The sequence below is a fragment of the Ambystoma mexicanum genome, chromosome 12 (assembly GCF_040938575.1).
Source record: "Ambystoma mexicanum isolate Mex_15411 chromosome 12, UKY_AmexF1_1, whole genome shotgun sequence".
NCBI classification, from domain to species: domain Eukaryota; kingdom Metazoa; phylum Chordata; class Amphibia; order Caudata; family Ambystomatidae; genus Ambystoma; species Ambystoma mexicanum.
In genome coordinates this window covers 1,155,597,583-1,155,611,742 of record NC_090936.1, presented here as the reverse complement: position 1 = coordinate 1,155,611,742, position 14,160 = coordinate 1,155,597,583, and the positions used below count along the sequence as shown (strand labels likewise).

Genomic DNA, 14,160 nt, shown 5'->3' with positions numbered 1-14,160 from the left:
TTCAGGCGAGCCGATGCGAAACAATTCACAATGCAAAACAGTGAATGAATTACGTTTAATTTGGTTTATTGGGATGTACGCCAATTTAAACTTTGTTATGGAACACTGTGTGAACAAAGTTATTGAGACGCACTCCAGACAGTCTGGGAAGAGTTCCAAGTGCCTCGATTAATTATGGTAAACAAAAACGATACGTTCTCATTAAATATAACAATCAGCTAAAGAACGACATTGTTTCGAGGCAAAGCCATAGCCAATATGGAGGAGAATGAAAATGTTGACAGTTTGAGGAAGTCCTCGGCAGCATTTTTCTCCTTATGTTAATTGATAGAGAGGGGCAGCGATCTCCGCAGCATTTTTCTGATGGTAATTGGTAGAGAGTAACAATGACCTCAGCAGCATTTTGCCCATGAAGCACATTAGTAGAAATTGACCTAAGCAGCAATTTGCTCCTTACTCAAATTATTAGAAAGTGAGCTACACAGTGGGCTGTGACTATAAAATGAGCTGGCTCTGGGAGAGAGGGAGCTGTTCAGACCTGAGGCTGGAAGATAAGAGGCAGGCCTGAAGCTGGAAGACGCCCAGGAGCTTCCTTCATGCAAACCAACGCAGAAGGGGGTTGGGGGGAATGTTCTTTCTTTCTTCTGTCTGGATTTTGAAGCCCCTGAAAATGCATTATTGGACTTTTGAGTCTCAGAAAGACTTTACTATCTGCTTCTTTGAGCAAACCTACTATTCTTTTAAGATTTTAAGAGGAACTATTTTTAACCGGCCAGGATGGGGAATATTCCTACCACTGAAACAACTCACCACCTATTCATGATGTGTTCTTGAATTGTGAAGACTACAGACGTCCGGGCATCCCACCTAGACAGCTCATTTTCCTACCTTTTAAGGATAGTAGTGAGTATGAGCACCATTTTTACCCATTATCGGCATATGCAGTGGGGAACCCTGACGGGTTTGGACTATTTGCATCTAGACATGCCTTTATGTCCTCATCTATATGTGGTCGAGAGTGTAAATACCATCTTTTGCACAGTCTGCGGTCTTACAGACTGATCAGAAAGCGCATTGCCTGCACTGTGCACAGAATCTTCTCTGTATGCTTTTGTAGGCATAACCCAGATGAGGTCTAGCATTTTTGATGTTCCATACCTTTTGCCAAAGTTGTTTTGACAATATTAGCTTGCCTTTAGAATCTCTGAATACGTTTGTTTGCCACAATTAAAGGTCCAAATTATTACCTTGTACTACATAGTCTGAATCAGACACAATTAAAGTGAACTTTAGTGGGTCTATTTGTCTATCTTTTGTTTGGGTATCCTGGTGTTCAAACTCATTTTTATGATTGAGTTGCCCTTTTACAGCAGCACAAGCAGCAGAATACTTGGAGCATACTTTAAGGACACAGAATAATGCCCAACTCCATGACAGGGGTGTCTCTCTTCCATGATGCGGAGAAAAGCATTTTCAATACTAATACCGCAGTGGTGTAACAAAACAACGCACTCTGAAGAACTTATCAAAGACGTAGTACTCTGGAGAGTGAAAAGAAAAGAGGAAAGATGCAAAAAACTGTATGATGTTTTTGATGTTACAGAAGGGGATTAAGTAAAGATCTGTCTCAACAACAAGAAAAATGGCACCATGTCCAAATATAGTTCTCCCAGGCAAGTACTAAAGAGAGGAAGCAATTAAGTACTTACCGACAATATTCGTGCTTTGGACATGGAGAGGGTAGCTTTGTATCAGAGGAGATGACAAGGTTGAGAGCGCATCGGCAGGTCATAAAACACACCATGGACCAACTCACTTCTGAGAAGCAAAACAGAATAAGAAAAACAAGAAATGCAGAATCGAATGGTGAGGACTCCGATTTATCTGGGGCAGGCATTGGCATGGGTAATGAATTGCCCATTGAGCAGGAAGCAGACACCAAACTGAACAGCGCCTGTACACCACAGGCAACTTCACCCCTCTCAAACGGCACAAGGTGGTCAAGGCCAGGACACAACCAAAGAGTTCCTAGAAGAACCCTGGGCTGTGAGGTGAATGTTTGATTGGTGGACTAGACACTAATGTTAAGAAAATGAAGTATCTGGCTATGGAAGCCGAAATATGCTCCCCAACGTCTCTTGCATGCAGCGTGAAGGAACAAGAGGCAGGCAGGAGGTTGATGAGAATGCTCAACATAAAGTGATGAGCAAACCTACACTGGAGGCTTGCTAACATGACAGATGATCTTAACTGCCCTGTGCACTATGTATTAAGAGCCTCGCCATGTATGCAGTAAATGGCGTTCATGCTGGCCATTTAGCAAAGACGAATGAGGAGGGTCACTGAACCCAATACATACACTTCTATTAGTTAACACACCAAAGACTGGTTGGTTTTACTCTATCACAATTTAATACACAACATAAATTGTCTTCAACTTAGAACATATTTCCAGGACACTCGTCAATTCACAGAAGGTATCTACATATGATACATTGGTGCTCACCCAAGACAAATACCTCGGATCACGGGATAACATGGTGACAAATGTACAAAATCATTAAAGTGTGCTTGACTACACAATTCTTAGCAGTGTATGAAGTGCATGTAGGGTTGTCGACAAAACATAATATTAATTGATGGCAACAAATACATTTGTTGCCATCAATTAATGATATTATATTTTGCCGACAAGCCTACATACACTTCCGACACACGTCTCTGTCCATTCTTTGACAGAGTTTACAGGACCCTCCCACCACAATTTGTTCCATCCTGATGAAGGCCGACATAACAGCAGCTACATAATACAGCTTCAAATGGCCGAAACAAAGTCGTGTTGACTTTTTTTAACTTCTGGTCCCAGTGTCTAATTCATACACTGCTAAGAATTGTGTAATCAAGCACACTTTAATGATTTTGTTCATTTGTCCCATGTTATCCTTCAAGGATTGAAGGGGATGTATATGTTTTGTATCATGATCCGAGATATTTGTCTTGGGTGAGCACCAAAGTATCATATGTAGATACCTTCTGTGAATTGACAAGTGTCCTGGAAACATGTTCTAAGTTGAATACAATTTATGTTGTGTATTGAATTTCAATTTCTCTGATAGAGTAAAACCAACCAGTCTTTGATGTGTTAGCTAATAGAAGTGTATGTATTGGGTTCAGTGACCCTGCTCATTCGTCTTTGCTAAATGTTAACCCACCTGGGTAGAGCAGGGCCGTAACCAGGAGCCCTTTTTGTTCTAATAGTCTTCATGCTGGCCATGCCTCCTGCAGGCTGCTGTGCTACATACACAGGGTTGTTGCAGGATGTCCTGTCTGCTCCAACGAGCACACAAAATGTGGCATTAGGTCAAAGAATATGATTGCATTACCCCCCCAAAAATCAATTCACCCAGCATTAGTACCTTTACTTCCAGGCCTTCCAGGTGAGAGCAAAAGTGCATATGAAGCACTAAATGCAAACATTTGACTTAAAAAATTGTGAAGCAAAATTTCAGAAATGGTGCTAAAAAAGTACACATTCAGCATTGTACACACGTGTGGCGTAAGAGCGTCTCATAAAAGAATGTCATAAGTGTGTGTGTCATAAAGGTATGTAGCGTTGGGTATACAATTGTTTGGTGTGTGTATGGCATGTGAGTATACGGGGTATAGATGTATGAGTGTTTGGGGTAAAGTCATATGAAATGCACATGTCCTATACATATGAAAACTCACATTAAAGTGAGGTTTGACAGATGTGACACTTTATACGTACAGGGGGCCTATAAGAGTGTTCGATCTCGTATCGGCTATACGTCTCATATACATATGAAAACTGACCTCAACGTCAGTCCTGACTTTGATGCGATGTGTCATGCGGACAGTAGTGTAAAGGCGCATCCCCAACACGGATGGGTATAGTGTGGGTATAAAGGATGCCCATTCATTCTTCGCCGGTGTGATATACAGGTCAACCTTAAAAAGCTCAGAATTGGCCAGCCGATTTATAAAGTTGGTTTTCAGTGTACCACATAATGATAAGATATAGGTGCATGCCAAAGGTGAGATAATATAAAATACACTTAAAACAAAATGTTTTGAAAAGATGAAGCTGTGCATGAACAATTCACTCATTTTCCTTGGGGGGTGGACACCGTCAACATGTACTGTATGAATTTTTCATGGGAAGTTTCAAACGTTAAAAAAATATATATTTTCTGAAACTCCATCTGCAATTCAACGTAACCATGCCATGCGCTAGCATTATACATATTACAGGGTTCGAAATTGTGGGGAGATAGTTCATGGTTGTAGCCTAGGAGCGCCTTGTTGGCTGTACAGCAAAAGCTACCAGGCGCTACATGTGTCTCTCCATGCCAAACCCATATACGTGACATTAACTCTATTGTTTGGGCATGTGTCTCAATGAGCATTAGGACACATCTTGAAGACATTTAAAGCATAGTGGGTTATATGTACAAAGGGAAACAAGTGAAAGTTTGCATCTCAGGTGGGAGTCAAATTTGTATCATAGTATAGAACAGCTCCTGGTTACCCACAGGTAGCTCCTGCTTTCTAGGTGATGCCGGCTACCCAAAGGTTGCTCTGTGCTACTGCTTGTCAAATCCTTATTTTGACCACTGTATTATTCTTTATTTTTCACCTTCCCAATACATTTTGTGCGAGTTTACATTGTGGCTATAATTTTGAATACTACTAACGTGGCGAGGTGATCAATATGGAATGATTTTCGGAATGTACGACATGAACTGAAATAAATCAGTATGGCGTTATAATTCTTCCCCATGTACTTAAAATGCATCAACTTTGAGGCACTTCATTAGTTACTTTCAGTGCATCCCCTCAGCAGTTACTTTGTCCCCCCTCAATTGTGACTGCCCTTTGCACCATACAGTACGGGAACGGCCATGTGCGCAGTATATGGCCATCATCCTGGCCATGCCCTGCCTGTATTATTCCCATGTCTGTAGGTCTCACAGGACTCATCTGCTCCATACAAGGTATAAAGACTGGAGGGGGTATCTGTACTTCTGTCGTCTATATGGTGGGGACAAAGGAACAGACCAACCCCAGCAGAGATTCTCTATATGGTAGAATGGGCGAGCAACCAAAACCTAACCTTCCAAGAAGTGATGAAGGCAGGTTCTTAAGTACAATGAGTCCCCAAGCCCCGACAAATGAATCTCCACAAACTATGTTAGGTGATAACACAGCTTCTTTATGTAAAATAAGATTCAGGAATCTATATACATTTAAATAATAACACTGTGCTTGTAAATACGTATTCAAAGAATGGCAAAAATATACACTCTATGGGGTACCACACAATACTTAAATCCAGTAATAGATGCACTAACTGCAGACAGTTTTAAATAGGCAAGTGAATTCTTAAGTGAGGTGTAGCAACATAGAATAGGGAAGAAATGCAGGTTAGTTGTGGACAGTGGCAGAATGCTTTCTTTAGACTAGATATACAATTCTGTGTGAAGATCCCCCCCCCACCTGGGCAATCTGTAATGGAAAGGTTAGGGAGTAACTTATCTTGTCTTTTACAGCCTAGTCCAATCATGTTTGATAACCTTCTGCTTTCTTTAAAAGTTTCTACCACCCCAAAGTAGCTGAGAGGCAACAGGTGAACAGGATCCAAGACGAATCTGGGACCCCTGGACGTCTCCTGAGGCTAGAAGATGCTCTTCCTCATCACAGTACCTTTGGTGACTTGGGAGGCAAAGTGGCAGAGTTTCTCAGTTTCTCAGTTTCACTCGGCGAATCTTTCTGAGGGTGGACCTCCCCATTGGAAGACTGAGCCACTGGGATGCTGAGTTCATGAGAAAAATTGAACCAAAGGCCTGTGAAGATGAAACTTGCTGTGTGCTCCTTAAAGGCTTGGCAGATGAGAGCAAGACCCCTGGGGCCCTTCGATGACTTCTGGCAGCAACGGTTGCATAGATCACTTTTGGTGTCGGGTTCGGAATATCAAGGTTTTCCACCATTTGGTTCTTCGGTGCTGCAGCCATAGACCGGCAGGTCTAAGCATGTCACGATAATCTATCCACTCGTCCTCACCTGAGCGGCGCCTCAAGGTTGTTGCCATGGTTTGGAACTTCTGCCTTAAGGTTAAGTTTACTTGCGTCTTCACAGTGACTTTCAGACTAACACCTTGAGGCACCAAGATGGTTTTCAGATTCTTTTACGTTCTTTTTTAATTATCCTGCCTACGAGTAGTTTGAGTGGTACTCTTCCAAGATGTTGGACGCTTTTCTTATATTAGTACTGGCCTCTGTATACTTACACGTTTACATTGCACTAATATAAGAAAAGCGCCCACCATCTTGGAAGGGTACCGCTCAAACTACTCCTCCTAGGCAGGATAATTCAAAAAGAAGAGCGTACAAGAATCTCAAAACCATCTCGCACAATATGTGCAGAAAGCTACCATTGCCAGGACCCACATATAATCCCTCATCTTAAGGAGCATTGAAACGGGCCAATACTATAGTATAACTATACCATGATAGCAGTACATAGGGCAACAATATGTATCAACACACTGAGGAAAACGGTATTGTACGAAATTACCAAATGTAAAGTCCGACCCCAAAAGTCTGACCATTTTTCTGCAGATATATATGTGGGGGGGGGGGTAAAGTTAATAATAATGTATAGGGGTAAGGTGGGGGCATGTGGGGGGTCTCCAGCCCTCACATATATTTGCTGTAAAAGGAGAAAAAAAGAAAAAAAAAATCGGACTTTTGCATTCGGTCATTTCATGCAGATCCGAGGAAAACTACACCACAATAGTGTAACGTTGTTATTAACCCTACTTGATATACTAAGCAGCAACCAAAGATGTTTCCATAGGAATGACAAATTATCTGGCTATGTCACAAATGGTACATACCCAACAAGGGTATTATTGAAGTACCTTATATATAATAAAGGCGGTGGTGACATTTCTCAGAATGTGCTACTGAAAAAAATGGCCCGGCTCCGACCTGGGTGCCCCTTCTGCAAGGCAGTCGGGACAACCAATGTCGAATGCGCCAGCAACAGAATAGACATTATAACGCACACACGGGGCGATATTGTGAAAAGTGGACAAAATGTCTAAATATCACCATGTAGCTCAGCTCATCTGTAAGTCCAGGTCTCAAGATTAACCGGCCACTGTCGTGAAAAGCGAATACATGGAAAGTCCAACTAAGACTATCCTTGGTCAGAAGTACAGCCACTGAAGGTATTCTCATATCAAACCATTTAAATCAAAGTCCATATTCATCCCATAGGGACCAATGAGGAAAGTAAGTTGATCTAATGTATCTCTGTTGTTGAGGGCACTGTAAGATATTGCCACCCTGAAACAGCAACGTGTTCCAATACAATGCAGTGGAGTTGAGCCACTGGGGATAAGGAGGTTACATTGTAGAAGAATTAGTCAAATACTAATTACTCATTTTTTATATCGAATTTGGCCCCAAATATATGTGGGGGCATGGGTAATCATGATACTAAAGATAGGAAAAGTGAGGGGAGATGCAGGGGGTTCTCCCCCTGCATATATTTTTGGCCAAATTGAATTAAAGAAAAAAATTATTGTATTCGATGAATTGTTTTCGATTTCATCACATAGAACCAAACCACGGTACGCGGTTTCTCTTGGAAGTGTACGTTAACAGGGGATTTCGGGTTCTTGCTCCGTATATGAGATTTATGTTTAGTCCATCTTAATTTCACACGTCTGGTGGGGAGTAGGGGTTTCACGGTATTAGTTTTATGGCGGTACGATAACCTTCTTGCCAAATGACGGTATATCATGGTTATCGCGGTATAGCAGGTGGAGTTAACTAATCTTAACAAATATTTTCTAAAAGGTCATAAATTGACAGATTTAGCATCACAAACAAAACCAGTCACCCAGGGCCAGAATTGGGCTTTTCAACATACTTTCCACTGAAATGCCTTGCTTCCACCAAACACAAACACACGTGTAGAGAGGAGGAGGGGGAGCCCTGCTGCAACTGGCAAAGCAAACTGAATAGCTTTACTTAAGTGGTCATTTAGGCTTTTTGCTTCCCCACTGGCTACTGGTGAAGATGAACATGTTGCCATCTTGATAACCTGCATGCCACCGATCAATGGAGGCTGATGGTAGTATACGCTTGTGCGCATATACACGCACAGACACACACACACACACACACACACACACACACACACAGACGCACTCTCTTTACGTTACAGCCTTTAGTTTACTTGCGGCCAAAAGGTGTTCAGTAATCACGGACATGTTACCCTTTGGTATGGCAGCAGGTAATATCCACAGAGATGAGTGAATTTTGCAGTGTGACTTATTATATGTAAATTCAATGATAGAACCAGGGAAATCCCCCATTGCCATATGTTTAGAGAACATTATCCATTATAAATATATAAACCCCAAAGCCGCCAACCCAAAGTAAACCCTTTTCCTTCTTGGCACTGTATCTATTCTTCCTATTGCTAACATATTGATTTTGTGTCAGGCACGTGTGGTTTATGGAATGGCATTAAAAACTGCTCCAAATGAAACTACTTGGCAGACGGCACATCCAACAGTGCAAGACCAAGACTGCGCAGCACTTGCTTACTGCAGCCTTTCCAAATCAGATTGAAAAGCACACTTTACGGTATGAACGGTATAACGGTATAAACAATGTGACGGTTATTATTGTTCAATTAAGTGGTTCACGGTATCATTAACGGTATACCGTAATACCGTTACATCCCTAGTGGGGAGTCCAACATAATATAGAGCACAAGGACAATGTAGAGCATACACCACGTTCACAGTCACATGTGATGAAACCTAGTAATTGAATCTGCTTCCCACTGTGGGGGCGCCTAATAGTAGGACCCTTAATCAGATTCTTACGGGCTAAGTCGGGTGGACTCCCCACTGCTATCTGCATGCACCAATATGTTGCAAATAGATTTGACACCAACAGCTACCAGGAGCTATGTTTGACTCTGCAAGCAAACTGGTGCCTTACAACACGCCTAAATGACTGTGGGCCTCATTACAAGTTTGCCAGTCCGGAAACAACGGTACCGGCAAACTATGAGTTCTGCGAGCGGGAGCTTTTCAGCCCGCCAGGTCAGGGAACAGCACCAGCTCGCAGACCGCGACGGATGCACCGGCACCATTTATGAATGGTGCCGGTACATCCGTCCTCCCCATTTGAGTCCAATGGGACTCAAATGGGAATGGGGAGTAATATTTTCCAGCACCCAGGAATGGGCAATACCGGGTCTGCTGGGGCTGTAATGCCCCGGTATGTGCCCATTCCCAGGTGCCGGTAAATTCATGACTCTGGTGGCAGCCGTGCTGATATTTACAGGCACGGCTACAGCCAGGGCCATAATGACCCCCCTTAACTCCATGTGTTAGGGACGAGACCCAATCTCGAAGACATTTAACGCATGATGCAGAGTTCAAAATTGCTAGGAGCTATTTAGCTCCTGGTTAAAGCCTGGGAGAGCCTTGTTTACCCGACACCAACTGCTACACATGGCTCCCCCAAGCCAACTGGTGCTACTTTAACTACACATTAAATCTGTGCATTTGAGAATGTGCATAAATTATCATTAGGGCACATCTAGAAGAGATTTAAAGAATAATATAGCCTTATAGACTAAGGAAGGGGTTATTACCTCGAGCCGTAATTTGAGGAACGGTCGCTATCCCACGCAATAAAGTCCCCTCCCGAGATCTATGAGGCAATTAACACATGGTGGCAGCAGCAATACATTACTTCGAGAGTGAGGAAATAGACAAATTGAGTTAGTAAATTAAACGCGTTTTTATTTTGTGGCCTTTAAATGTTGTCTTCATAAGTTAATCATTTTAATTGCAACTTGGCTGAGCTGGAACAGGTTTAACATGACCATGGATTAGGTGTCCTGTTAAAGTAAATGGTTTCTCTATAAGAAAGTGAACGCATTTTCCAATGTTTTCGCTTTCACTTCGTGTGTTAAATAGCATGTTGCAGCCAAAAAAGATCCCCCCCAGAGAGAAGTGTTTTGTTGACAAAACCTTGCCTAGAAATAGCATTGTTGCCTGGTCTGCTTCTTAAGACAGAATGTGGTCAGGAGATGCTTTTAGCTACTGCCCACAAACCCTTATTTTTTATTTGCATTTTTAAAGGGCTGTCCCGCGGGCAACGAGGCGCTGTTACAGGAATTGTTTTTTTCTTTAGTTGCGTAATTGTTTTGTCTTAGTTGCGTATTTATAACGTGCTTAAATACCCAGAGATTGCTAAGCACAGACCCGGGAATCGAACCTGTGTTACCTCGTGTCGTCTTGCTTCCAAGGCGAGCACGTTGCCGCTGAGCTATTCTCCGGGGACAACCTCTATCACAGAGTGGAGTGGCTTGGCTGTGATCACTGAGCTGAGTGGCATGCCACTAAGAGACCCAGCTAGAGTGGACCAGAAGTGCCATACGATTCCCACAAAGTGCCAACACATGGCCACCGTCATAACATCCCCCAGAAGGCCTTGGAGTGTCTACAACATGACATGAGGCAAGAACTCCTGTTCCTGAAATGACAGACTATGCCCAGAAAAGTACCATTACAGCCCATAAATGCGCTAGAGTGTGCCTGGGGTGGTTCAGCACATCCCCAGCACGCGCCTTCATGTGTGCGGCAAGCGTGATTTCATGGTGATTAATGTGTGATGTCATTAATGATTTTCTTATGGGTTAAGTCATGTGCTGGGCCATGGCGGAGGAGTTGAGGTTGCCTAGCTGGTGGATTTGAGATATTTATAGGTTTTAAGCAGGAATCAATGTCTTTTCGACTTTCTTTTACAATATAATTATTTTAGGTAATACTTTAACATCGTTGTTCAGAAGAAAACCTTAAAGTGTTTTAAGTAAACTTGTAATTATATATATATATATATTGACATATTTCAATTCCCAAACGAGCCTACCTCTGCGGTTCACCTGGGAAGTGTGTGAAGAAAACTGTCACTTTGAGTGCAGAATTTGGATATGGTGGTCTATTCAGAGAAATTAAATTGCCCATTGCTAGATGCGACCAGTCGGTTTCGTCTTTTACGTTGTATTCTGGCACTGCTAGCCTCATGGTTGTAACTATACTACACCAAGAGGAAAGAGTACATTTTGGGACATGTATTCCTGACTCAACGCTCTGACACACAAGCCTCCTGGGGGCAGAAAGTGGCCAACCGTCCTGTATTTAGCGGGACTGTCCCGATTTTGTAGACTGCGTCCTGCTTCCTGCACACCCTCTCAGGGACAGGGAAAAGCAGGGTCGGACCGGGGCATACAATTGTCTTGTGCACCAACAAAAAAGTGGCCCACAGTTGCAAATGGGAATTCATTCCTTTTGTGATGCTGTTTGAATAGTACCCAAGGGGGAGGTTTTTGATAACATGTGATACAAATTGTACATTTTAAAGAATATGTTATTCAGCAACACTGGTCCAAACTATTAGCCACATGGTGAAGTAACTCATCAAACTGGCCCACATTGGCCAATAAAGTGGCCCACTGACCAAAAAAACTGGCCCAAACTAGCCTTTTGCATTATTCGTTCGGCCATGGGCCTATTGCCCGATAGGCCAGTCCGAGCCTGGGGAAAAGTCCCATCTTACTTTGCTTCGGGCCTGCTCCAATGCTTTCCAGCTCCCCCACTTTCCTGTGAAAGTTGGAGCTCTGGGCCCTTGTGAGCAATTAGACACCGATGGGAAGGACTTGAAGAATTGTGATTGGTGGGCAATGAGAAATGGGAAGGCTGCATAATGCTGCCTGAAGTGATGACTGTGGTTTAAAGCACAAGCGAGATTTGTTTAGGATCACATTACTTTGGGTGAAATAAAGCTAGCGCCATACGGTTTTTGCTTAACATGTTTTTGGGGCGATTTATATAGTGCAAAGTTAGTTCATCATGAAAGTCTAGTTTATTATGTAGTGTGTGTTCTTTTCAAGGCATTTCTAAACCACGGCAGTCCAACTCCAGGCCTCGAGGGCCAGAAACATGCTGCACTTTCAGGTCACCCCTCATTAATATGCGTGAGACATTTCCATGCAATGATTCGAAATGCATGCACATTTGTTCTTAGGAATATTTATGTAAGATATCCTGAAAAACCCTCAGGTTTGTGGCCCTGTAGTATAAATAAAGTATTATTTAAGCACATGAAAACCAAACCTTAATGAGCATTTATATCAACTAAATCCAGAAAGACGTGTTGTGGTGTTGGATTTGCCGGTTTCGCCACTTCACCAAACTGCGTGATCCTGGGCCAATCATTTAATCAAACGGTCATATATATGGAGACCCTGCAAGTGATGAAGTTAACAGCTTATGTTATCATATTGTTGTCGTTTTAGTTGCTGCTATAAAAAAAAGCCTCACTCGTGTTTTACTGGAATATTTAATTGCTTCACATTTAATAGTGGGCATTCATTAACTTCACATCACAAAGTGTCGTGTCTCTCTGCTTACTCGTGGCTACTTCTTATAATGGCACTTCCCACGGTACCCACAAGTATCAAGACAGACGATTGCTCCTTGCATTGCCCTTTTCTGAAGAACTGCTCGCATCTCTCGACTACTCTCCAGATGTTCTCATTCTACTTGATCTCTCCTCTGCATTTGACACGGTCAACTACTTCATCCTCATAAAACGCCTCTACGATACCCTCGGTATCTCGGGGCGGGCACTGGACTGGCTGACCGCCTTCCTCAATGACTGTCCAGCCTAGGGTATTCTGTGCTCTTTCACCTCTCCCACCTCTATCTCCATCTGTGGCGTCCCCCAGGGCTCCAACCTTTCTCCCTGGCTCCTTAACATCTATCTTGCTCCGCTTGCTCACCTAATTTCCACGTTCTTCTCCCACTTCCAGTGTTATGCAGATGACACTACTTTTCCTCAAACTTGCCTCTGATCCTCTCCTTACTTCCTCCAACATTCCTGACTGCCCATCTGCCATCCAGTCCTGGTGTACCACCCTGATCTCTGCCTCAACGCCAGCAAAACGGAGATCCTGCCTATTGGGACTCCTGCCCTTCACTCTGGCCACCCTCTATGGACTCTCCCCCTTCTCCTTCATATGAAGCCAGAAACCTTGGAGTCATCTCCAACTTCTCTCTTTCCTTCCTCCCTCACATAAGCCAAGTCAAGTGGCACAGGGAGTAGAGCGCTTGCTTTGACATCCGTGCAGAGCTTGCTAACGCAGGTTCGAATCCCGGCGGGGCCAAACTCAGCCTTTTCACCCTTCCGAGGTCGATAAATGAGCACTACACACCGTGGGTAATAATAAGCAGCGCTCAGATACCTAAGGGTTCATAGCGCTATATAAATGCCAAATTATTATTATTATTACTCAGGACTTTGTTAAGAAGGCCCACTTTCAACTCCACCATCTCAAAGGAATCCTTCCTTTCCACACTTTCCCCCAGAAGCTTAATGTCTCTAGAGCTCTGGTTCTCTCTAGGCCAGTCTACTGCAACAGCCTCTTCCTTAATGTACCCTCTTCCTCTCGATGCCCCATTCAGCTTAATCAGAACAGGGCTGCAAGACTTATCCTTGTCCTCAAGCCCAGGGACCGTATCTCTCCAGCACTAAAATCTCTCCACTGGCTCCCGGTTGCTTCAAGGATCAAATTCAAATCCCTCTGCATCATCCAAAAGGCTTTCGGGGGCCGGGGACCACGCTATCTACAGTTGCCTCTCACCAAATACCAATACCAGACACTCTCCCTCCAGATCTTTACGTTCCTCTGGTGCCAACTCTTTGCGTGTCAAGCTCTTCTCCAAACAGCAAGCTGGTGGCCAATCTCTCTCCTCAGCTGGCTCCTTCTTCTGGAACAGTCTCCCCCTTCTTCTCCGTCTTGATCCGGATCTCCTCAAATTCCAGAAGCTCAAGACTTTCTTTTTCATCTCCTCCTTCCCAGTCTCCCTCCCTTGCTAAACCCCACAGTCATTGAGATTGGTGACCAGGGACCTTATGTGTCCCTCTGGGTGCCGACCCCCAGCCCCACAATCTCTTTCAGCCTCCTCCCAGCACTTGCCTTGGGGCGTCTCACAGGCCTGCACCTATTGATGGCAGTTGACCACTCTTACCAGTGATCTCC

At 43.5% G+C, this 14,160-nt stretch overlaps 1 protein-coding gene across 4 annotated transcripts in view; it reads right to left on the bottom strand.

Moving 5' to 3' along the window:
• Positions 1 to 14,160, bottom strand: part of MSRB3 (methionine sulfoxide reductase B3) — a 534,707-nt gene that overhangs the window by 518,684 nt on the left and 1,863 nt on the right. For 2 of the 4 annotated variants that reach the window (XM_069629754.1, XM_069629752.1), the window contains exon 2: positions 1,710 to 1,818. The exons of the other annotated variants lie outside the window; for them this stretch is intronic. In XM_069629754.1, coding sequence (XP_069485855.1) covers positions 1,710 to 1,733 — 24 coding nt within the window. In that variant the 5' untranslated portion in view covers positions 1,734 to 1,818. The remainder of the gene's footprint in view (positions 1 to 1,709; positions 1,819 to 14,160) is intronic. 4 annotated transcript variants of the gene reach the window in all.